Source organism: Mobula birostris, chromosome 22 (assembly GCF_030028105.1).
Source record: "Mobula birostris isolate sMobBir1 chromosome 22, sMobBir1.hap1, whole genome shotgun sequence".
Classification (NCBI taxonomy): Eukaryota; Metazoa; Chordata; class Chondrichthyes; order Myliobatiformes; family Myliobatidae; genus Mobula; species Mobula birostris.
In genome coordinates this window covers 24,706,788-24,730,591 of record NC_092391.1, presented here as the reverse complement: position 1 = coordinate 24,730,591, position 23,804 = coordinate 24,706,788, and the positions used below count along the sequence as shown (strand labels likewise).

The 23,804-nt window shown below is 40.9% G+C and overlaps 1 protein-coding gene across 1 annotated transcript; it reads left to right on the top strand.

Annotated features, from left to right (window-relative positions):
* Positions 1 to 3,299: 3,299 nt before the first annotated feature.
* On the top strand, positions 3,300 to 20,367 carry exosc2 (exosome component 2). Its single transcript, XM_072240333.1, has 9 exons — positions 3,300 to 3,788; positions 9,649 to 9,750; positions 13,672 to 13,717; positions 14,848 to 14,937; positions 15,820 to 15,885; positions 16,216 to 16,284; positions 16,720 to 16,896; positions 18,525 to 18,653; positions 19,962 to 20,367. The coding sequence occupies exons 1-9, from the start codon at positions 3,673 to 3,675 to the stop codon at positions 20,040 to 20,042; spliced, it is 876 nt and encodes a 291-aa protein (XP_072096434.1). The 5' UTR covers positions 3,300 to 3,672; the 3' UTR covers positions 20,043 to 20,367.
* The last annotated feature ends 3,437 nt before the right edge of the window (positions 20,368 to 23,804 follow it).

The window sequence follows — 23,804 nt, the reverse complement described above, 5'->3', positions numbered from 1 at the left end:
CTATATCCTCTCTATATATATGTCACACCCAATTTGTGTACCTGCTCATTACATGTACTGGGCAACTTCCTTGCCCCATTCATATATATATTTGAACAGGGCTTCTTATGATGTCAAGCACTAAACCAAGATGAAAGAAATATATGAATTCCAGAGCTCCACAGAAATATGGTGATAGTTAAGACATTAACAAGATTATAGCTTATCACTACATTACAGTGTATAACTGGTACAATAAAACATATAATACTTAATTTAATAATATGACAAAGTATTGCATGGTTGCACTCACTAGTTATCATAAAATATAATTATCAAGGAAGTAAAGAAAAAGACAGTAATCATGTATTTTACCAATTTGAGAGTAATTACCTACTTACCAAATGCCATCAATGAGAAGTTTCACAATAATTTCTGCAAAGGGTCAGCGTAATATGTGTTCAGGGGTCTGAAGCAACTCTTGTCCTGGTGTCATCTGCTGATCTGTGGTACTGAAGCCATGATGTGACATACAGCTCAGGATTCCACTGAACTAGAGGAAGTCCGTGTAGTTTAACAAACATAAGCGCTGATACATGATTTATGAGAATTCTTGAGCGTGTTTTTACCACCATAATTAGGTGGTATTTCAGCAGGCCAGTTATCTTTATCAAGGATACACACTTCATTTAGCAGGGATTTATACGTACTTTGAGGTTTAGAAGTTTGAGAACCTTTCAAGGATGTTGCTGTGAACATACAGCGCTGCAAATTGTTTATAAGACTAGTAAGAAACTGTAGATAATTGATGGAGACAATTTTCTTGTTGCTTGTTAAGGTAATTTCTCCAAACTTCCCCTTTTTAACTGCCTCTTGAGCTTCTAGAGGTTTTGTACCAGGTTGCTCTTTCAGTCCATGCAGTGATCTTATGCTCTGTTGGGTCAGTTTGTCTGCATAAACAATCATAGTAGTACATTTCTGTAAACAAGTTCATGCAATGTGTCATACATTAGAGCTAAGTCCAATAGAAACTGTTCTGAAGAGAGTCTTTTCAACAGACCTTCATAGGTTTTTCTGTCATTCCCAGATCTTGTTTCATTCTTCATTGCTTTTTCAAAATGAAAACACGGTGCTTCATAATTTTGCCACACTCAGCAGTGTTCGAAAAGGGCTAGCTACCCACCTGGTGCCCAGGACATGGTCTATCTTGCAAATTTGTTGTTCTAGTTGAGATGCACATGCAGACAGTTCCTTTTGATTTAGAGGTGATCTACTGTAAACAGAGTACCATTTGTCCATAAATGATTGAAAATGATTTATCCCTGAACTTCTCTCACTGAATCACCTACTGCAAGTTCTAATCTGTGATTAAGACAGTGCCAAATTATCATAACAGGGTAATGTTCCCTGAGAATTGTAGCAACACCAGATTTGACACCAAGCATTACGCTTATCCCATCACTAGCAAATGTTACAAGGTTCTGTTTCAAGTAAGAGTCATCAAACCCATGGTTATTGAGACAGTTCAATAGATGCTTAGCAATAGTTGCAGCTTTCTGATCAGGTAGTTCAATTAGATCTGAAAGCATAAAATGGAGATCACCTTCCTTATCACTTTCACATTTCAAGTAAACTATTAGAGTGGTCTTAATGCTCAGGCTTGTTGATTCATCAATGAGAACAGAAAAATTGCCATTTATCTGCTTGATATGCTGGCAAATTTTCTTTTTCATATTAATGGCTATGTGATTAATTATCTCTGTAGCACTAGTGCAGAAATGCAGTCCAATTCCAATGTCAATACCATTTTGTTTGAAGTTCCAATAAGCCAAAGTGATCAGAGTATGGTCTGTCATTCTGAGCTAAATAATATGCAGAATGAAAAATTGAACAAGTTGCCTTTAGATGCGAAGCATTCATGGTGTCACATAATTTTCCAAGAGCATCTTCACTAGCTATATTTTCAACACTTAGCGCAGCAGTGTGAGCTTTTGATAATTTGTGATCAACAATTTTTTTTCTGGGAGACTTCAAGCATGTCAACAGGGATATGCTTCTGTGACGTGTCCTCTAGCCACACACTTAATGCTTTCTCAGTCTTTGCAAGCACTTTATCACGAACCAGAGAGACCACTTTTGCTGTTGCAGGGGTAGCACTAACACTTCCACGAATTTCAGCTTCTTTCTGCTTTATTGTGCGAATGCTCGATTCGTTCTTACCGACCTTACGGCCCACTTTGGCAAGCGACATGCCACTTTTCAAAAGATTTAAGATTTTTATTTTCACGGCGAACAATGCTCAAACAACGAGTGCGGGAGAGAGACCGAGGATCTGTGAAATGGCGGGAGGCTGGGACAACGGGTCGAGCAAGGAGGAATTTCACAAATACCTAAATAAAAAAGTCACAGCTCCAGGATTTCATCGAAAACGATCAAATATCCTTATGTTATTAGTGGTATTTTCCCCACCAGCCACCACCCACCACCCACCCCCGCTTCCGTAAAATTCCCTCTATTTAATATGCAGCCACTGTTAAATTTCCCGCTTGTTTATATTTACTCTTTTTTTACAGAGATGTCAGCTCCGGCAGCACTGCACCCCTGGAACTTCAAAGTAAATTTATTATCAAAGTACCTATATATTACCATACATCCTGACATTCATTTTCTTGCAGGCATTGTCCCCCACTTGATTGTACATTATTATAAATGTGTGGTTTATACGCTTAAACAATTAATCTGGAAACCAGTAAATTCATAATATTTCATGGTCTTTGGCTTTATGATTGATCAGGTCACATTTGAAGACCAGGTTAACGGTGTTAACATGATTATTGGGCTGGTTCTGAAAACTGACTCCGAACAGAAACTCAAGTGCCCGCGCGTCATCCTCCCCCCCCCGGTTTTATTATAGTGATTTAACGATATAAAAACACAGTAGTAATGTAGTAAAAGTATATCTAAGGAAAAAGTATTTCTACAATCTCAAATGCTACTTCGAACAGCCAACAGATTACTAATGCAGTCAATAAATAACAGCGCTGATTAGTTGTAAGTACACTAATAAAGTCAGTAGCAAAAAGAAAAATGCAGTAATTGTTCTCAGCAATAAACATGGTAATTTAAAGGCAAAGAAGATGGTCCGGCAAAAGGAAAATATGGTGACTGTGGTGAGGTTGTGATGCGTTGCCAGTAATAAAGATGTCGGATTCGGTATTGGGAGGAGCATTAAATATGGCAAAAGTAGTCCCGAGTAAAACTGAAGAAGCTCTGCCAGCATTAAAAATGGCGGAAGTTGAACCGCCTACTTTATTAGAAATGGTAAACTCTGTGCTCCCCTCAATGGAAGAAACTCGATGGGTTGTTTCAAACCGTTGCTCTTTTGTCAGATGCAGTGTGTTTTCTTTTTTTTAGAATCTAAACTTTAGATGATCTGATGGGGGGGGGCTTCGATTTGAAACGTTAACTTCGTTTTCATTTCCATAGGCGCTACCTGATCTGAGTATTCCCAGCATTTTGAGTTATTTTATTTCAGATTTCCCTGATCTTCCAGATATTTTATTTTATTGGTAATTTCTGATCCATAAACTCTGCAATAATTTTATCGTATTTTCCGGAGAGGTACGGTTTGCCTGCATGAATGATGGTGGAGAGTGAATTACTATTGGCGCCGGTGATTTGCCAATTACAAAGATGGCGGTGGACATTCGATTAGCAACGGCGCGAAAGCCCGTTTCTCTATCAACTGAAATTAATAAACATCTAGTATCACCGGGAGATACGATCACAACAGATACCGGTTTTATGAGGTAAAATAGTCATGAAATTCCATCTTAAAAAGGATTAGTGCTCTGTAAGATGACGTATGTTCGACTGCACGTGTTTACACATGTTCATTGCCCTGCCAACTTTGAACGATGAACGGGCAGTTTCATTTGGTCAGAAATTGGGGCACACTGTTAACTTGAGACCTTGATTCCCCAGATGGATATTACAACTCAGTACTGTGCATCGTTGTGCCCTCTTCATCGGTCTCGCTATGTCCAAAGAAAATCCAGCATGGCGGGAGAGAGCGCAAACCTAAATAACGTGGGTGTTGGGTTTGATGTTTAAATATGTAGTATTGTTGAATCGTCCAGGACTTGTTTCTCGAGAAAAAAGTCCAAGGGGTGTACAGTTCCCTCCGCTCTGTAAAATGATGAAAGCTTGCTGTAATTGTTGGATGCAGAGGAAACCAAATATTGTATCCAAACTGCTGGAGGAATTCGGCAGGTCGGCAGCATTTGTGGATGGAAAGAAATGACCGATAGAGGGCTCGACTTGAAATACTGTATCGACCATTTCTTCTCTCACTCAGATGTTGCCTGATCCGCCGAGTTCCTTCAGTAGTTTTATTTCGCTTTGCTGGTGAGGGTTTTTCCAGGGCGGCACAGAATGGCCGCCGATGTACTACGTAGTATTTCAGCATTATCATAAACACAAGAGATTCTGCTTGGCTTAAACTCATCACCTCTGCTGGGGCACAGGCTGTCGCCCGAGCTCGCCAGAGCCCTCTATTCTGGGCCAGTCCTTCAAGTTGTTTTTGAAGATCCTTCCTCTCCCGTGGATGAGGCTTCGGGAGCTACCGTTGGCGTTTCTGTAGTTTTTTTAAGGAATGGGTTTTCTAGCCCCATGCCCAATCCTCCTCTTTTCAGAGCTGGGCTTGGGACTGTCCATGATGGAGATACGAAATTCTGCAGATGCCGGAAATCCAGAGTAATGCACACAAAATGTTGGGGAGTGCAGTTGATCAGGCAGAGTGGAATAAACATTCTCTATAAAGGGACACTCACAAAACGCTGGAGGAACTCAGCAGGTCGGGCAGCATCCATGGAAATGATCAGTCGACGTTTCAGGCCGGAACCCTTCGTCAGGACTGTAGAGGAAAGGGCAGAGGTCCTATAAACAAGGTGGGGGGAGGGTGGGAAGGAGAAGGCTGGTAGGTTCCAGGTGAAAAACCAGTAAGAGGAAAGATAAAGGGGTGGGGAAGGCGAAGCAGGGAGGTGATAGGCAGGAAAGGTGAAGAAGGAATAGGGGAAAACACAATGGGTAGTAGAAGGAGGGGGAACCATGAGGGAGGTGATAGGCAGCTGGGGGAGGGGGCAGAATGAAATAGGGATAGGGGAAAGGAATTACCGGAAATTGGAGAATTCTATGTTCATACTAAGGGGCTGGAGACCACCTAGACGGTATATGAGGTGCTGCTCCTCCAACCTGAGTTTAGCCTCATCATGGCAGTAGAGGAGGCCATGTATGGACATATCTGAATGGGAATGGGAAGCAGAGTTGAAGTGGATGGCTACTGGGAGATCCTGTCTGTTGTGGCGGATGGAGTGGAGGTGCTCGACAAAGCGGTTCCCCAATCTGCGTCGGGTATCTCGCCCCGAAACGTTGACTGTTTATTCCTCTCCATAAATGCTGCCTGACTTGCTAAGTTCACCCAGCATTTTGTGCAGGTATTTTAGCACTAGCCAAACAAGATCTTTCGTGTTCTTTGGAAAATTTGACGATGAGGGATTTTGCCAAATGACCACGAGACTACTTGGGGCACCACTCTGTCAGGTTGGTCGAGAGGAAAATGCACCTTTAAGTACCTCATTCCCACCTGGCAGACAATGCCTGCAGCTTGGTGGAGCCAGCAAATCCATCCAGCTGGTCTCCCAAATGCTCATTCATGTATACAGTGTGTCTAGAAACCTTTGTAACCTGGTTGGACCTGTATTATAGGAAACCTAACAGCAATTTGCACACAACTAAGCCCCACTAGTGCTTGTGAAGTGAAATTTCAAATAATCTGTTTTAGTTTTATTGTTTGGAGATGATCTTTCTGCTGAAGATTCAAGATACATTGTTCATTTACAGTACACAAGTGTAAAAGAGAACAAACTAACTTACTCTGGATGTGATGCAGCATATAAAAGCACATTAAGATAAAGAACACAATAATTAAAAAGGCACAGTAACTATGAATACGTAACGTGTGTGTATGTGTGTGCGTGTATATATATATATATATATATACATATACACACACACACACGACTGTGCAAGAGTCTTAGGCATCCTAGAGTTTTTGTCGCAAACATAAAATCTGCAGATGCTGGAATTTCAAGCAACACACATAAAAGTTGCTGGTGAACGCAGCAGGCCAGGCAGCATCTCTAGGAAGAGGTACAGTCGACGTTTCAGGCCGAGATGACGGGTCTCGTCCTGACAAAGGGTCTTGGCCCAAAATGTCGACTGTACATCCTAGAGATGCTGCCTGGACTGCTGCGTTCACCAGCAACTTTTATGTGTGTTGCTAGATTTTTTGTATAATTTTTGTTTTAGATTTTTTTTGTCTTCTGCATTCAGTAGAAAAGAACAAATTTTACGTTTCCAATCATGCATTTCCCCAAAAGTAAATGTTACAGAGACATTATTGTATTTTGTTAAAGAGAGTAACATTTAAGTAATGGGCCACTTTTCAAATAAAAACTTGATGACTTTGTAGGCAGCCCAGTGCGCGATCAAACTAACATAGCAAACATCAATGACATAATGAGTTGAATGAACTAAACTAATTAACTGAAACTGAAAAGGGTGCCGAAGGAATCAAACTGGGCAAAGGACAGCGAAGCTAAAAGGTGAGGGTGGGGCAGTTTTAACCTTCAAATCTTCAATTCTTACACATGGCAACAAGATACAAGGTGGTCATCCTGCATCAGCAAGGTCTCCCAAGCAAAAATTTCACACCAGACAGGAGTTTCAAGATGTGCTGCCCAAGCTCTTCTGAAGAAGCACAAAGAAACGGGCAAGGCAGAAGTCCAGAAAGACAGTGGTTGGCTGTGGAAGCTGAGTGCAGTAGGTGAGAGATACATCAAACTCATGTCCCTTCTAAATGGGAAGAAGTCCAGCACTGTTATCAGCTGTGAACTCACAGAAACCACTGGAACCCAAGAACACCCCTCTGCAGCCTGGAGAAGTCTTGTCAGAAGTGGTCTTCATGGGGAAATTGCTGTCAAAAAGCCATTCCTCTGAAGTGGAAGCAAAGCCAAGAGACTGGTCCGTGCACAAAAACACAAGGACTGGGGTGCTGAACAATGCCAGCAAGTGCTTGGACTGATGAGTCAAACTTTGAAAATTTTGGCTCAAGTAAGAGGCAGCATGTCTGTAGCAGAGCTAGAAAGTGTTACATGGATGAGTGAGTGTCTGCAACCAACGACGAAGCATGGCGGAGGTGCCTGCAGGTCTGGGGCTGCATTTCTGCAAATGGAGTTGGTGATCTGGTCAGCGTCCTCAATGCTGAGAGGTCATGCGGATTCTCATCCATCACACAATACCACCAGGGAGGCGTCTGATTGGTCCCAACTTCATTCTGTGGTAGCATAATGACCCCAAACGCACGGCCAAGGTCATGAAGAACTACCTTCAGTGAAGAGAAGAACAAGGAGTTCTGTAAAAGATGGTATACCTCCAAAGGTCCCTGATCTCAACACCATCGAGCCTGTCTGGGATTACCTGGAGAGAAAAGCAGGCGAGACATTTATAAAATTGTACAGCAGTGTACTTAAGAGAATTGATGCAGTTTGAAAGGCAAATGGTGGTCACACCAGACATTGATTTAGTTTTTTACTGTTTACTGCTCTTCACAGTAATTTTTTGATATTTAGAAATTTTTCATTTCATTATTTTTGAAATCTTTGCTTTACAGAATTGTAAAGTGGGTGGTAGCAGTATAATGAATAGGTTTAAGAAGATGTAAAGTCAAGAAAGGTGAATGAGATCATGATAGTCATAGTCATACTTTATTGATCCCGGGGGAGATTGGTTTTTGTTACAGTTGTGCCATAAATAATAAATAGTAATAAAACCATAAATAGTTAAACAGTAATATGTAAATTATGCCATGAAATAAGTCCAGGACCAGCCTATTGGCTCAGGGTGTCTGACCCTCCAAGGGAGGAGTTGGAAAGTTTGATGGCCACAGGCAGGAATGACTTCCTATGACGCTCTGTGTTGCATCTCGGTGGACGCAAGTTAGCTATCCTATTTGAAAATGTATATTTGGATCTAAATCTAAAACTTCTTCCCCAATGCAAATGTGTGAGTGGTGCAATGGTTCAAGGCAGTAGCCAGCCAACACCTTCTCAAGGGGCAGTTAGGATTGGGTAATAGTAAATGGCCTTACCAGTGACACCGTGAGCCAGAGAAATGATTGGATAAAAATAAATCCAAGGTTTTTCCTCATTCCCAAGAAAAATCAGATGCCACCAGAGCTGCAATCACTAACAGATGATGGGACTTTGCACTGTAGATAAGGATACATCTCTAAGAAAATACATTAAATCAAAGATCCATCAGTGTTTTTCAGAAGGCCATTAACTTGAGTATGTTTCTTCACAAGTGTTTGAAGAGTTGTTGCTAATATCTCACCTGATGTCATCCCACAACACTACTGGTCATTTGTAGGAGTTTTTATTTTCAAATTGACTGCTGAGGTTCCCATTTATGAATTATTTCAAATAATTCATAATTACTTGAACAGTTTTGATACGTCTTGAGTTTGTGATTTTTTTAAAATTTGAAACTAAATACACTTTCCAAAGAAATACAATGAACAAAAATAGACTGTCTAGGTTAACTATACTTCCCAGGTCTTTATCTATCGTCTTCTAGGTTCTCACATCATTCATTTAGGAATGGTTTAATACTGATAAGGGCTTTTGCCCTCATCATCCTTTCATAAAATGAATTCCAGACCTCTACTACATGTTTAATAATCCTTTTGCAAATTATATGCTTAGTTATTGTCCTCTCTTCGGGAGATTCTGCTTATGCTGCTTAGATCTTGCACTCTTGTTTCCCCTTTACCCTACTTTATTTAAAAGTGGTAGCCCAATTTAGCTCGCCTCAAATGTGTCTCTCTATTCTGGTATTGTCCTTAAATTCCTCAAGACTCTTATTGCTATCATGTCCTCGGTGTGCACTGTATTTTGTTTGTGGCCTAAACAGAATTTTGTACAATTCTTGGCTGATGAAAACAAGTATTCCATACATATTCATATCATCTTCCTATCTGTTCTTTTATACTCTTAAGATTTCCCTTATTACTGTACTGTATCACTGAATGATATCACTTCCCCTGCCTCCTTTTCCCTGCACATCCTTCTACTTAGGATCGAATTCCATTTGCTGCTTTTGAACCCATTAAACTGGTCTCTTAATGTACAACTGTAGTTGATCACTTTCTTTCTTGGTAATTTTGATCAAGTCAGCAAACTATAATTTTGGCCCCTTTCTTTCAGACCAAATCATTTATATATAACCATGAAAAACAAGCAGCCTGATACTACACCCTGGAAAGTCAACAGATTCTTATCCATTGTTATTTTCATTGTCAATGTTTTTATAACTAACAAAATAATTCAAAGAAATAAATAAGCACAATTTTTACTTCCAGGTTTCTCTCATTTTATTCGAGTTGTTTATATTGGTGTTAGGGCTTAATATTTGATTTTTGGAGAACCCAGGATATTCTGGGATGTCAGCAATCCTGGTTCAGAATAGAGGCAAAATTGATAGCTGAAATAACTCTTTCCTGGTTGAGAACTTTGTTCAGATTTTCATCCTCTTCTCATTTTTTTCTAGAGGCCATGGTACATACATGGAAGATGAAAAGCTCATTGCATCAGTTGCTGGGGCTGTGGAACGAGTGAATAAGCTGATATGTGTCAAGCCACTTCAAACAAGGTAAGTCTTTAATTGTTGCTCCTGGGTAAGTTATTTGGAATATTGTGTGCTCCTTCCACTGTTTATGCATGGATTCTGTGTGCTCTCATTAGAAGGATGTTTGTGCTTTCCTTTCTGTTTCTCTGCCAGGTTGAGCAGTCTTGGGCCAGGGATTTTTATGTGTCATTACGATGTTACATTTCTTCCATGAATCTTCGATGATCTTTTCCATCCTTATGGGATTTACCTATTGTGATGGCATTTGGAATAGTGTTTGTTTTGGCCTAACTTTGGGCACACAGATGATATAAGCCACACTTTGGAATTAATTGAGCATGATCAGATCTGGGGATGATGGAAAGGAAGCTGATATTGGTACATAAATGAGAGAAAATCTGCAGATCTGGAAACCCAAGCAACACACACAGAATGCTGAACGAACTCAGCAGGCCAGGCAGCATCTATGGAAAAGAGTAGAGTTGATGTTTCAGGCCAAGACCCTTCATCAGGACTGGAAAAAAAAAGATGAGGAGTCAGGGTGAGAAGATGGGAGGGAGGAGAAGAAGAAATACAAGGTGATAGGTGAATCCTGGAGAGGGGTTGGGGGGGGGTGAAGTAAAGAGCTGGGAAGTTGATTGGTGAAAGAGATAAAGGCTGGAGAAGGGGGAATCTGATAGGAGAGGACAGAAGCCCGTGGAAGAAAGAAAGGGAGAGGAACACCAGAGGGAGGTGATGGGCAGGTAAGGAGATAAGGTGAGAAAGGGGAATGGTGAAGGAGGGTGGACGTGCATTACCGGAAGTTCGAGAAATCGATGTTCATGCCGTCAGGTTGGAGGCTACCCAGACTGAATATAAGGTGTTGCTCTTCCAACCTGATTGTGGCCTTACTGCGACAGTAGAGGAGGCAATAGACTGACATATCGGAATGGGAAGTTGGAATTAAAATAGGTGGCCACTGCGAGATCCCGCCTTTTCTTGTAGGTGCTCAGTGAAGCGGTCTCCCAATCTGTGCCAGGTCTCTCTCATACACAGGAGGCTGCACCAGATACAGTAGATGACCCCAACAGACTCAGAGGTGAAGAGTTGCCTCACCTGGAAGGGCTGTTTGGGGCCCTGAGTGGTAGTGAGGGAGGAAGTGTAGGGGCAGGTGTAGTACTTGTTCTGGTTGCAAGGATAATTGCCAGGAGGGAAATCAATGGGGAGGGACGAATGGAGAAGGGAGTCATGTAGGGAGCGATCCCTGCGGCAAGCAGAAAGTAAGTAGGGGGGGGGAGATGTGCTGGGTGGTGGGATCCCACTGGAGATGGTGGAAGTTATGGATAATTAGGTGCTGGACAAGGAGGTTGGTGGGTGGTAGGTGAGGACATGAGGAACCCCATCCCCGGTGGGGTGATGGGAGGATGGGGTGAGGGCAGGCGTGTGCAAAATGGAAGAGATGTGATTGAGGGCAGCGTTGATGGTGGAGGAAGGGAGGCTTTGAAGAAGGAGGACATCTCCTTGGTTCTAAAATGACGCGCCTCATCTTGAGAGCAGATGCGGCAGAGATGGAGGAATTGAGAGAAGGGGATGGCGTTTTTACAAGTAACGGTGGGAAGAGGTAGCTGCGAGAATCAGTGGGTTTATAATAGATAAGCTATCTCCAGAGATATAGAGACAGAGAAATCGAGAAAGAGATCAAAAATGGACCAGGTAAATTTGAGGGCAGGTTAGAAGTTGGAAGCAATGAGAACTCTGCATAGGTACAGGAAGCAGCAGCAATGCAGTTGTTGATGTAGTTTCGGAAAAGTTGGGGAGCGATACCTGTGTAGGCTTGGAACATAGACTGTTCCACGTAGCCGACAAACAGGCAGGCATAGCTGGGACCCATGTGAGTGCCCATGGCTACACCTTTTGTTTGAAAGAAGTGGGAGGAACTGAAAGAGAAATTATTAAGAGTGAGGTCAAGTTCGGCTAGACAGAGGAGAGTGGTTGTGAAAGGGAACAGGTTGGGGCTGGTGTCCAGACAGAAATGGACAGCTTTGAGGTCTTCCTGGTGAGCAATGGAGGTGTATACGGATTTGACATCAATAGTGAAAATAAGATGATCGGGGTCAGGGAACTTCAAATTGTTGAAAAGATCAAGAGTGTGTGAAGTGTCACAGATATAGGTAGGAAGGGACTGAACTGGTGAACTGGGGGGGGCAGAGGGGGTTAAAATTGAGTTGGGGTATGCAGATATAAATTCAGTGGGGCAGGAACAAGCAGAAACAGTGGGTCTACCTGGACAGGCAGATTTGTGGATCTTGGGTAAGAGATTAAAACGGGAGGTGCAGGTTGAGGGAACTATGAGGTGAGGTTGGTGGCAGTGGATTGGAGATCTCCAGAGTTGGTAAGGTAGGTGATGCTGTGGGAGACAATGGCCTGGTGCTCCTTAGTGGGGTCCTGGTCAAGGGTTAAGTAAGAGGAGGTGTCTGACAGTTGTTGCCGGGCCTCAGCAAAGTGGAGGTCGGCCAGACTACTACAGGTACACTTGTCATTCCAGGGATTTGGAGAATTCTCCAATGTCTTAAGGTGTGTGTTGGGTTTTGGTCTTCGAACTCTTATCCTTCGAGGCTCCTGGCTGCACTGCTGGTGGATTTTGCCGCATATTGTCTTTGCAAATTGATTTAATCTCCTCTGCAGACCCATGGTTCCCAATCTATGTGAAGTTGACTAGACTGTTATCCTGGGCCTTGATTTTCATCGAGTAGTGCTGTGTTGCAGGTGGCAAATTGGTGCCTTTGTCTTCCAAATATTAACTTTAGGGATAATCGTCTCATTTTTATGGGACTTTTCAGCAGGTTGCAATCATCGTGAGTAGTCACTCGTTGGTGACACAGCATGAGGTATAAAGAGAACTTGGAGCCTTTGGAATTTTTCAACAGATTGCAATCAGTGCTAGAAGTCATTCATTGGTGATGTAGCACAAGGTTTAAAAAGAGCTTGGGTGCTTTCAGGACTTCTTGGTGGGCTGCAATCATAATGATCTATTAGGCACTCAGCAGGGGTCAATGAAAAGAAGCAAGGTATAAGTGGAGCAGTCATTATGTGAGTGCAGTTTTAGAGTGCAGCCTTGGCTCAACAGGCTTGGGCAAGCACAGATGAAGGTTCTAAGTAAATTTCTAGTAAGTTTTTTTCTGCTAATACATAGCTAGTGCACTGAGAAAATATCCCAGAGTTAGTGATTTGTTCCTTGTGTGAGATGTGGGGAAACTTGGGGATTCTCCAGTCTCCCTGATAACTACATCTGCCCAAAGTGCACCTAGCTGCAGTTCCTTTAATACCGTGATAAGGAACTGGATCTTGATTTTGGACTGGAGGTAAAGAATGTTGAAGTGTTTTCCTATTTTTCTTGTTGATTAGTCCCATTTCAGTGACAGCCATATTGGATGTGAGATGAGGCGAAGTACTGAAAGCAAGAATGAGATTTATTTTAACACTTAAATGACGAAGGGGTTTTCAATTACAGAATGCCTTACACTTTTTAACCTGATTATTCTCACAGACTCAGTTCTGCTGTTTGCTGGGAGAGATATTAGGATGTCTTTCTGGCTTTCCCCACGTCTTTTCCAGTACCAGTGAAGCGGCTCAGTATGAAATGTTGACTGTTTATTTCTCTCTATAGATACTGCCTGACCTGCTGAGTTCCTCCGGCATTTTGTGCATGTCGCTCAAGATTTTCAGCATCTCCAGAATGTCTGGTGATCAGGAATGTTTTCACAGGCACTCATTATGATGAACTAAGTAAAATTAATAGAAAAATGCAGTTGGCCCTTTGTGATACTTAGAAAGCTGTACTGTTAGCCTAACCCCTTATGCTGAGATTTTCTTTTTTATTTGTGAGATTAGTGCAACAGGCAGGGGGTCTGCAAAGTCCAGAGTAACTAAAGCTGTAAGCTTCAATTTTCATGTTTCTCTCCATAGATACAATGGAGAAGTTGGTGATGTTGTGGTGGGCAGGATCACTGAGGTAAGATCAAAATCATGCTTCTTAGTTTAACTGAGTTTAATCATATTTATATCTTGATTTTAGGAATTAAAAATTCACTTTACATTTTGGAATGCCTAAGTTTGTTTACTAGGATATGTAATGACCTCTGTGACACTGTACTGTTTGAAGAACAGAAGAAAATGCTGTTGAAAGGAGGGTAACCTGAAAGTTTTTACAAGACTGGTAGATTATTTGAACATATCTCCTCTCTATGTAATTAGATCTTTGTAATGAGCAAGACTTACTAATTAGCAATACTCTGAAGATAGCATTGTCTCAATCACAACTGAGGAGGGCTGACCATTCCATTTGATGAAATGAGCCACCAAAATCTGAACCAGGGATTTGTTTAGTATAGTTAACCCAAGGACGAAGTTATAAAAATGTGGGATAAATGTGTTTCAATGGTACAGCATTGAGCAAAATGTGAAGAAAGCAGAATGCAGAGATTTGATGGGTTTACTTGTGGAAACTTAGACGTTGGGCCCATAAATGGTCTGCACCAGTTATGTTCTCAAGAATATCCTGTGCAATTGGGGCTAGTTTCTCAATGTCAGTTGTGGTGTTGCTCTTTCAAATTTGTTGTTAAAGAACTTAAATTTTATGCTTGAGTTGGAAGTTAAATTTATAAATAATGAGGTGGAGTGTGTCATAGAAGTGAAGGAAACATTCAGCTGGTCTATCAAACTTGTTCCAAATGATACTCACAAAGTGTGGAGCATCCTGCTGGACAGTTTCCCTCTGTCCTGCAACTATGTGATCTGGAAAATGTATTAAAAAATCTGCCAGGAAATAGGAATGACTAGACCACGTCTCTTTAATTTGTTGGGTAGTCACTGGGTCCAAGTATTACTTATGATCCAGTGAGCAATCACTCTGGGTACCTGCCAAATTTTTAGAATCAGCCCCAGTTAGTCATCACCAGCTGGAGAATTGATGTGGCCAAATATATTTTCTAAAAAATATTTCAGAAAATTGTGGGAATAGGTCAGGAAATGGAATTGAAGTTGATTTCCTCAGAGTCAAAATAAAGTTCTCTGGTTAGCTAGAAAATACAAGATACATGAATCCTAGAAAAATCTAATGCTTTCTTCCTTAAATCCTTGTAGGTTCATCAGAAACGATGGAAAGTGGAAACTAACTCCAGACTAGACTCAGTGCTCCTCCTCTCTTCTGTTAATCTTCCTGGAGGAGAACTGGTGAGTGAAATAATTAATGTACTGACATTTATGTAGAACAGTGTTTCCGAACCTTTTTTAGCCCACACCCCCCTAAAGCACCTTCATACTTGCCATCGCCCCTCTTAGGCACAATATACATTCTGGTGCTCCCAGAGTGTAAAAATATGTCTACTCAGCATTTGCAGGAGGAAGGAACTGATTGTAAACACACACCAATCCTGATTGAGGGGTCATCGGTGGAAAGGCTGAGCAGTTTCAAGTTCCAGGGCTTCAATGTCTCAGAAGATCGCCCTGGGTTCACCATATTGATTTAATCATGACGAAGACACGCCAAAAGCTTCACTTCATTAGGAACTTGAGGAGATTTGGTATGTTGCCAAAGGCTAGCAAATTTCTATAGATGTACCGTGGAGAACATTCTGACAGATTGCATCACTGCTTGGTATGGAGGCTCCAGTGTACAGGAAGGGCTGTAAGAGGCTTCAGAGGGCTGTAGACTCAGCCAACAACCTCTCATTACTGCCATCAGGGAGGAAATATCGAAAGCAAAGACCCACACTCAGTGTTTTAGAAACAGCTTCTTCCTCTTTGCTATCAGAGTTTTCAATTTATTATTGTAAGTTATTTGTTCTGGCTGCACTATACTGCTGCTATAAAACAATAAATATCATGACTTTGTCAGTGACAAAAAACCTGATTCTGATGTCAGTACTCCAAAGGGCATTATTCCCAATGCATTAGGAACTGCTGTACATGTTAATGAGCAGTTTTGATTCTTGATCGAGTGTTGCTTTGAACTTTGAATTAGGGTTGTTCCACTCATTAAACTGGCTGCTTGTTCACATAAGTTTCTGGATCAAGCAGTCCTTTCTGTATTCATATACAAACTTGTCTTTACAGAGAAGAAGGTCTGCCGAGGATGAGCTGATGATGAGGGACTACCTGCAAGAGGGAGACCTGATTAGTGTATCCTTTTTACTGACTAGCAAGGAAATATGGGGTCTAGTTCCTCTATTGGACATTCCTAGTATGAAATGGCACAACTCATTAAACTGTGGGTGGGAAGCAATGCTTTTTCTCTCTCTGTTAATCTAAACAGCCAGCAGGGTAGGATTGCAGGTTAAAATTTCCGCAATAAAAAAAACACAAATGCTCTTAAAAACTCAACCAGTCAAATAGAATCAGAAGGAAGAGGAAATACAGTATTTCTTAAAAATCCAAACATTTAAAAACAGCACACTTTTTAAACTATTTGTTTTCACTCCTTATGCATAATTTTCCTTATCGTACATTCAGGCAGAGGTACAAGCTGTATTTGCAGATGGTGCTTTGTCCTTGCATACCAGGAGCCTGAAGTATGGAAAGGTAAGATCAGGAGATGCAGAGTCTATTTACTTATAAAAGGGTAATTTCAACAGAACGTTAAAGTCCTGAAATTTCAACACAATTCACATTTATACAAGATTTTTACATATCCAAGTGTTGCAGGGAGTCTCATCTGAGATTAAGGATATGGTGTTTGATATTAAGATAGGTGATCAGAAACTTGGTTGGTGTTGTAGCATTTAAGGAGCATTTCAACAGTTTGAACTGAGAATTTCAGAGGTAAAATTAAAGTATGGTTGCCAGCTGTGACGTGGTAAAATTGAGAAAGAAGATTTGGGGGAGCTTAGGGGTCTTAGAAGTATTTTACAGTGATTAAGGTTATAAAGGTATGTTTGTGTACTATTTTCCCTGTTTGATGCTCTGGCAGTAATTGCATAAGCATTATTCATTTCTTCTTTTCCATTCTTTGGACAGCTAGGACAAGGTACCCTGGTCCAAGTTTCTCCTTCCCTTATAAAACGCCGTAAAACTCATTTTCACAATTTGCCTTGTGGCGCAGCCATCATCCTGGGAAATAATGGTTTCATTTGGATTTATCCAATCACTGAACAGAAGGAGGATGAAGCTGGAGGATTTGTGACTAATCTTGAGGTGAGGTGCTAGGAATGATTCTACTGAAAAAATTGTGTTCAGATCTAGACTCCCTATCTAAGGAAGGATCTACCAGTAATAGAGGGAATGCAGCAAACATTCGCTCATTTGATGTCATATGGGAAAAGATGAGACAATTTCTTTAAAACATACAAAATTCTGGGGCTTGACAGGATAGATGTGGAATTAATAATTTTGTTCCACTGAGATGTTTAGAACCAAGGGTCAGTCTTAAAATTAGGAGTTGGCCATTTAGGACAGAGATGATAAATGTCTTTTCCATTTCGGTAATGAATCTTTGGAAATCTCCACCCAAGGGGATTACGAACGTTAAATCACTGAGGATATTTAAGAGGTATTGACATAATCATTAAAAGGATGCTGAGATAAAGTCAGGGTTGTATGGAATGGCAAAACAAATATGAAGGACTGGATGAACTAACTGTACATTTATTTTCTGTGGGTTAGGCTCATGGGAGTGTGACATACTATATTATAGTTGATAGAATTCTTCAGGGCTACACTGTGTGGACTCAGCATACCTTGTGTACTTTAGAAAATAAGTAAAGGTATGAAATATAGCTGATCATCTCGCATAACTTAGTTCAAGTGTCAGCTGTAGTTGGGAGATTAACCCTTGAATCTTGATTCAGAAAGTTGTGGGTTCAGGCTCCACAATCAGAGCTTTTTAAATACACATAAGGCTGAGACTTGAGTGCGCTTTGTTATTTTACTTGTGGAGAGATCCTGTGAATAGCAGTGTGACAATGGTCAGGTGCCTGTTTCTCATGGTGTTACTTGTGATTCACCATTGGCTCAAATATCAGAGACTACTTCCTTGCTCTTCAAAATAATGCCATGAGATTTTCATGATTTCCATAATGGGCAGGTAGGGCTGCGGTTTCATCCATCTGCAGCACCTCTCACACTGAAGAACTCCTTAGCTATTTTGTTGAGTATTTTAGGACAATCTGTGCCTAGATCTTGACTGAGGTTTGAATGTTGAGTCCCTGGCACAGAGGAGTATAATCTGAGCGATTGAAAATCTGTCAACTCAGTTCCTAAATTCCAGTCAGTTTAACCATCTAATTCATTGTGGATTTTCAGCTTCTAGGTGAGAATGCATCTATTAAGTGAGATTTAACTGCTTTAGTATTGAACTGACTTAGTACAATGATGCTTTGATTTTAGTTTTAAATGTTCTTCCCATGTCAGAATCTGATATGGAGCCAACTGCTGTATAAGAGTATATACGAAGGAAAAACACTTCAATGATGAAAAATGCTGATTATACTGTAAATGTTGAAACATTCAGCAGGTCAGGCAGTGGAGTTAATGTTTCATCAGAACAGGGAACCTTTTAGAAATGGGGTGGTGGTGGGAGGTTGGAGGGGGAGGAAAGGTGCAAAACATGAAAGGAGAGACTTCCATTCTGTCACAAGCTTTCCCTTGTGTAGACCGCCACTCACCATCTCCTTTCTCCTTTCATCTAGGTTTGTTTTTTAGTTCTCACCCTGGGAAAGCTAATTCAGCTGCCTGACCAGTTAAATGTTTCCAGCATTTTTTATTTAATAAAATTTAATCCATCTTAATCCTGGTATTCGTATTCCTGTTCCTTCTAACTACAGCCAGTTTCTTTATCGGACAGAGAAGTGATCTCACGACTCCACAATTGCATCTTAGTCCTGAGTAGTCATAAAATGATGCTTTACGACACCAGTGTTCTCTATTGTTACGAGGCATCATTGCATCACCAGGTAACGTATCTAACACAGAATGGTTTTGGCACAGTATGTCTTTAAACTACATTTAGCTAGATTTCTCAGTCTTAAAAATGCCAGTAATTATTTTTGAACCAAATAGCTTGTTACTTTAGCAAAGTTGATAATTATATGATTTATATCTCTTAGAAACTAATTGCATGATCTTTCAATTTCTTTCTGTCTGCCTATTTCATGCAAGAATATAATCTGTCAATGTTTATCGACAGTTAAGAGAAAAGAATCTTAAAAGATTTCAAATTAAATACACAATAATTGCTGAGTGTTTGAAAACATGTTTTGAATTATTTTGAAAATTGAGCATCTATAAAAGTGAGTAAATAATCATGTATTCAGTTATCAAGATTCAAGATTGTTTAATGTCATTTCCAGTACACAGATGTAAAGAAGCACGAAATAATTGTAACCCCAGATCCGATGCAGCACAAAAAAATAAAGAACACAATGAAAAAACACATTAAATACATAGGATAGCTTATATACGTAGATTGATTGTATGTCCATAAAGTGACTCAAGGCACAGGACTGTCTGTACATAAGGTGACTGACAGGAAATGATGAAGTAGTACTGCTTGGGGAAAGTAACTGTTTTTGAGTCTGGTGGTCCTGGTGTGGATGCTACATAGCCTCCTCCCTGATGGGAGTACACTACCACCACTTATGACTTCAGTATCTGATGATTAAGTGTACTACAATACTGTGCAAAAATTTTAAGACATATATAGTTAGAGTGCCTAAGACTTTTGCACAGTACCGTAGTAATTTTATGTATAGCACTGTACTACTGCTGCAATAAAAAACAAATTTCATGACATTTGTGAGTAATACCCGGTTCTTATATGGGTCAGTATTGTGGATTGAGAGTGGGAAGGGGGCAGGGAGAGAGGTTTATCATAGTTGGGAAAAGGGGAAGAGGGAAGAGAGCAGGAAGCACCAGAAAGACAGACTAATAAACCAATTGTTTGGAATCAAATGACCTTGCTTGGTGTTTCAGGGCTGGGTGTGTTTGCACCCACGCCACCACTGCCCTTGGCAATCCTCTCCCACACCCCTCCCACGGCACACCACCCTTGCCATTCCCAATATCCTTTGCTTCTGCCAATTTACAAACTCGCTCTCCGCTCCATGTTGACAAGTACAGTACTGTGCAAAAGCCTTAGGTCCTTAGCTGTATATATGCTTAAGACTTCTGTACAGTGATGAAAGTGTACCTATAAAATCTGTTGTAAATGTATCAACTACATAAATTTCAGTTTTACCAAGTTGTTTCTGTTCTGATTTCAGATTAAAGATATTCTGAAGCCAGAAATAATGGAAGAAATAGTGATGGAGACAAGGCAACGGTTAATAAATCAGGAGGGCTAATATCACGCACCGATTTCATTTTTCTTATTTTTGTAAAATTTTGTAATATATTGTATTTGTTGCTGGATCATATCAGAACAGTTTATCGTTATGTACTAATAACTAACATTCATTCAGTATCTTTAATATAGTAAAATTCCAATTTAACAACACCTTATACAGAGTTTCACATTGACCTTTTTAATGAGTTACAGTTGCAAGAAAAAGTTTGTGAACTGTTTGCGGTTACCTGGTTTTCTGCATTAATACCTGGTCTGATCTTCATCTAAGTCACAAAAATAAACAAACACAATCTGCCTAAATAAATAACACACAAACAATTGTACTTTTCATGTCTTTATTGGACACATAGTTCAATCATTCACGGGCCAGGCTGGAGAATGTAGGTGAACCCTTGTATTTCATAACTGGTAGAACCTCCTTTAAAAGCAATAACCTCCACCAAATGTTTTCTGTACCTGCTGATCAGACTTGCACAATGGCAAGAAGGAATTGTAGACCATTCCTCCATACAAAACTGTTTCAGTTCATCAATATTTCTGGGATACCTTGCATGAATAGCTCTCTTCAGGTCATGCCACAGCTGGACTCTGACTTGGCCGTTACGAAACACAAACCTGAATTTTCTTTAAACCATTCATTGTTGATTTACTCTTGTGTTTTGGACCATTGTCTTGTTTCATATTAAGCTTCAGGTGATGGACTGCTACACTGACAATCCTCTGTAAAATGTCTTAATACAATTTTGAATTCACTGTTTCCTCAATGAATGCAGGCTGTCCAGGTCCTGAGGAAGCAAAGCAGCCCCAAACCATGATGCTCCTTCCACCATGCTTCACAGTTGGGATGAGGTTTTGGTGTTGCTGTGCAGTGCCCATTTTCCTCCAAACATAGTGGTGTGCATTTCTGCCAAAAAGTTCAACTTTTGTCTCACCTGGCCACAGAACATTGTCCTGCAAGTGTTGTGGAACATCCAGGTTGTCTTTTGCAAACTTGAGATGTGCAGCAATGTTTTTATTTTGGAGAGTAGTGGTTTCCTCCATGGTATCCTTCCATGAACAGCATTCTTGTTCAGCATTTTTCTTATGGTGGACACATGAATTTAGCAAGTTCTAGAGATTTCAGCAGGTCTTTTGCTGTTACCCTTGGGTTCTTGTTCACTTCCTTCAGAATTGCACATTGTGCTCTTGGTGTGATCGTTGTAGAATGCCCACTCTGATAGAGAGTAGCAACAGTACTGAATTTCCTCCATTTGTAGAGTTTCTCTTACTGTGGACTGATGAACACTCAGATCTGTAGAAGTGCTTTTGTAGCTTTTTCCAGCTTTATGCATCTCTACTATTCTAAGGTCCTCGGAAAGTTGTTTTGATCAAGACATGGTGCACATAAACAGATCTTTCTTGAGAAGAGCAGGCTCTGTCAGTAACCTGATACTGTATTAGAAACCATAGAAAAAGTACAGCACAGAAACAGGCCTTTTGGCCCTTCTTGGCTGTGCCGAACCATTTTCTGCCTAGTCCCACTGACCTGCACACGGACCATATCCCTCCATACACCCCCCAGCCATGTATCTGTCCAATTTATTCTTAAATGTTAAAAAAGAACCCGCATTTACCACCTCGTCTGGCAGCTCATTCCATACTCCCACCACTCTCTGTGTGAAGAAGCCCCCTCAATGTTCCCTTTAAGCTTCCTCCCCTCACCCCACCCTTAACCCATGTCCTCTGGTTTTTTTTCTCCCTTTGCCTCAGTGGAAAAAGCCTGCTTGCATTCACTCTATCTATACCCATCATAATTTTATATACCTCTATCAAATCTCCCCTCATTCTTCTACGCTCCAGGGAATAAAGTCCTAACCTATTCAACCTTTCTCTGTAACTGAGTTTCTCAAGTCCCGGCAACATCCTTGTAAACCTCTGCACTCTTTGAACCTTATTTATATCCTTCCTGTAATTTGGTGACCAAAACTGAACACAGTACTCCAGATTCAGCCTCACCAATGCCTTATACAACCTCATCATAACATTCCAGCTCTTATACTCAATACTTTGATTAATAAAGGCCAATGTACCAAAAACTCTCTTTACGACCCTATCTACCTGTGATGCCACTTTTAGGGAATTTTGTATCTGTATTCTCAGATCCCTCTGTTCTACTACACTCCTCAGTGCCTTACCATTAACCCTGTATGTTCTACCTTGGTTTGTCCTTCCAACGTGCAATACCTCACATTTGTCTGTATTAAACTCCATCTGCCATTTTTCCAGCTGGTCCAAGTCCCTCTGCAGGCTCTGAAAACCTTCCTCACTGTCTACTACACCTCCAATCTTTGTATCATCAGCAAATTTGCTGATCCAATTTACCACATTATCATCCAGATCATTGATATAGATGACAAATAACAATGGACCCAGCACTGATCCCTGTGGCACACCACTAGTCACAGGCCTCTACTCAGAGAAGCAATTCTCTACCACCACTCTTTGGCTTCTTCCATTGAGCCAATGTCTAATCCAATTTACCACCTCTCCATGTATACCTTGCGACTGAATTTTCCTAACTAACCTCCCACGCGGGACCTTGTCAAAGGCCTTACTGAAGTCCATGTAGACAATATCCACTGCCTTCCCTTCATCCACTTTCCTGGTAACCTCCTCGAAAAACACCAATAGATTGGTCAAACATGACCTACCACGCACAAAGCCATGTTGACTCTCCCTAATAAGTCCCTGTCTATCCAAATGCTTGTAGATTCTGTCTCTTAGTACTCCCTTCAATAACTTACCTACTACCGACATTAAACTTACCGACCTATAATTTCCTGGATTACTTTTCGATCCTTTTTTAAACAACGGAACAACATGAGCCACTCTCCAATCCTTCAGCACCTCACCTGTAGACAGCGACATTTTAAATATTTCTGCCAGGGCCCCTGCAATTTCAACACTAGTTTCCTTCAAGGTCCGAGGGAACACCCTTTCAGCTCCCAGGGATTTATCCACTTTTATTTTCCTCAAGACAGCAAGCACCTCCTCCTCTTCGATCTGTACAGTTTCCATGGTCTCACTAGTTGTTTCCCTTAATTCCATAGACTTCATGCCAGTTTCCTTTGTAAATACAGACGCAAAAAACCTATTTAAGATCTCCCCCATTTCCTTTGGTTCCACACATAGCCGATCACTCTGATCTTCAAGAGGACTAATTTTATCCCTTGCAATCCTTTTGCTCTTAATATATCTGTAAAAGCTCTTTGGATTATCCTTCACTTTGACTGCCAAGGCAACCTCATGTCTTCTTTTAGCCCTCCTGATTTCTTTCTTAAGTATTTTCTTGCACTTCTTATACTCCTCAAGCACTTTATTTACTCCCTGTTTCCTATACATGTCATACAACTCCCTCTTCTTCTTTATCAGAGTTGCAATATCCCTTGAGAACCAAGGTTCCTTATTCCTATTCACTTTGCCTTTAATCCTGACAGGAACATACAAACTCTGCACTCTCAAAATTTCTCCTTTGAAGGCTTCCCACCTACCGATCACATCTTTGTCAGAGAACAACCTGTCCCAATCCACACTTTTTAGATCCTTTTTCATTTCTTCAAATTTGGCCTTCTTCCAGTTCAGAACCTCAACCCTAGGACCAGATCTATCCTTGTCCATGATCAAGTTGAAACTAATGGTGTTATGATCACTGGAACCAAAGTTCTCCCCTACACAGACTTCCGTCACTTGTCCTAACTTGTTTCCTAACAGGAGATCCAAT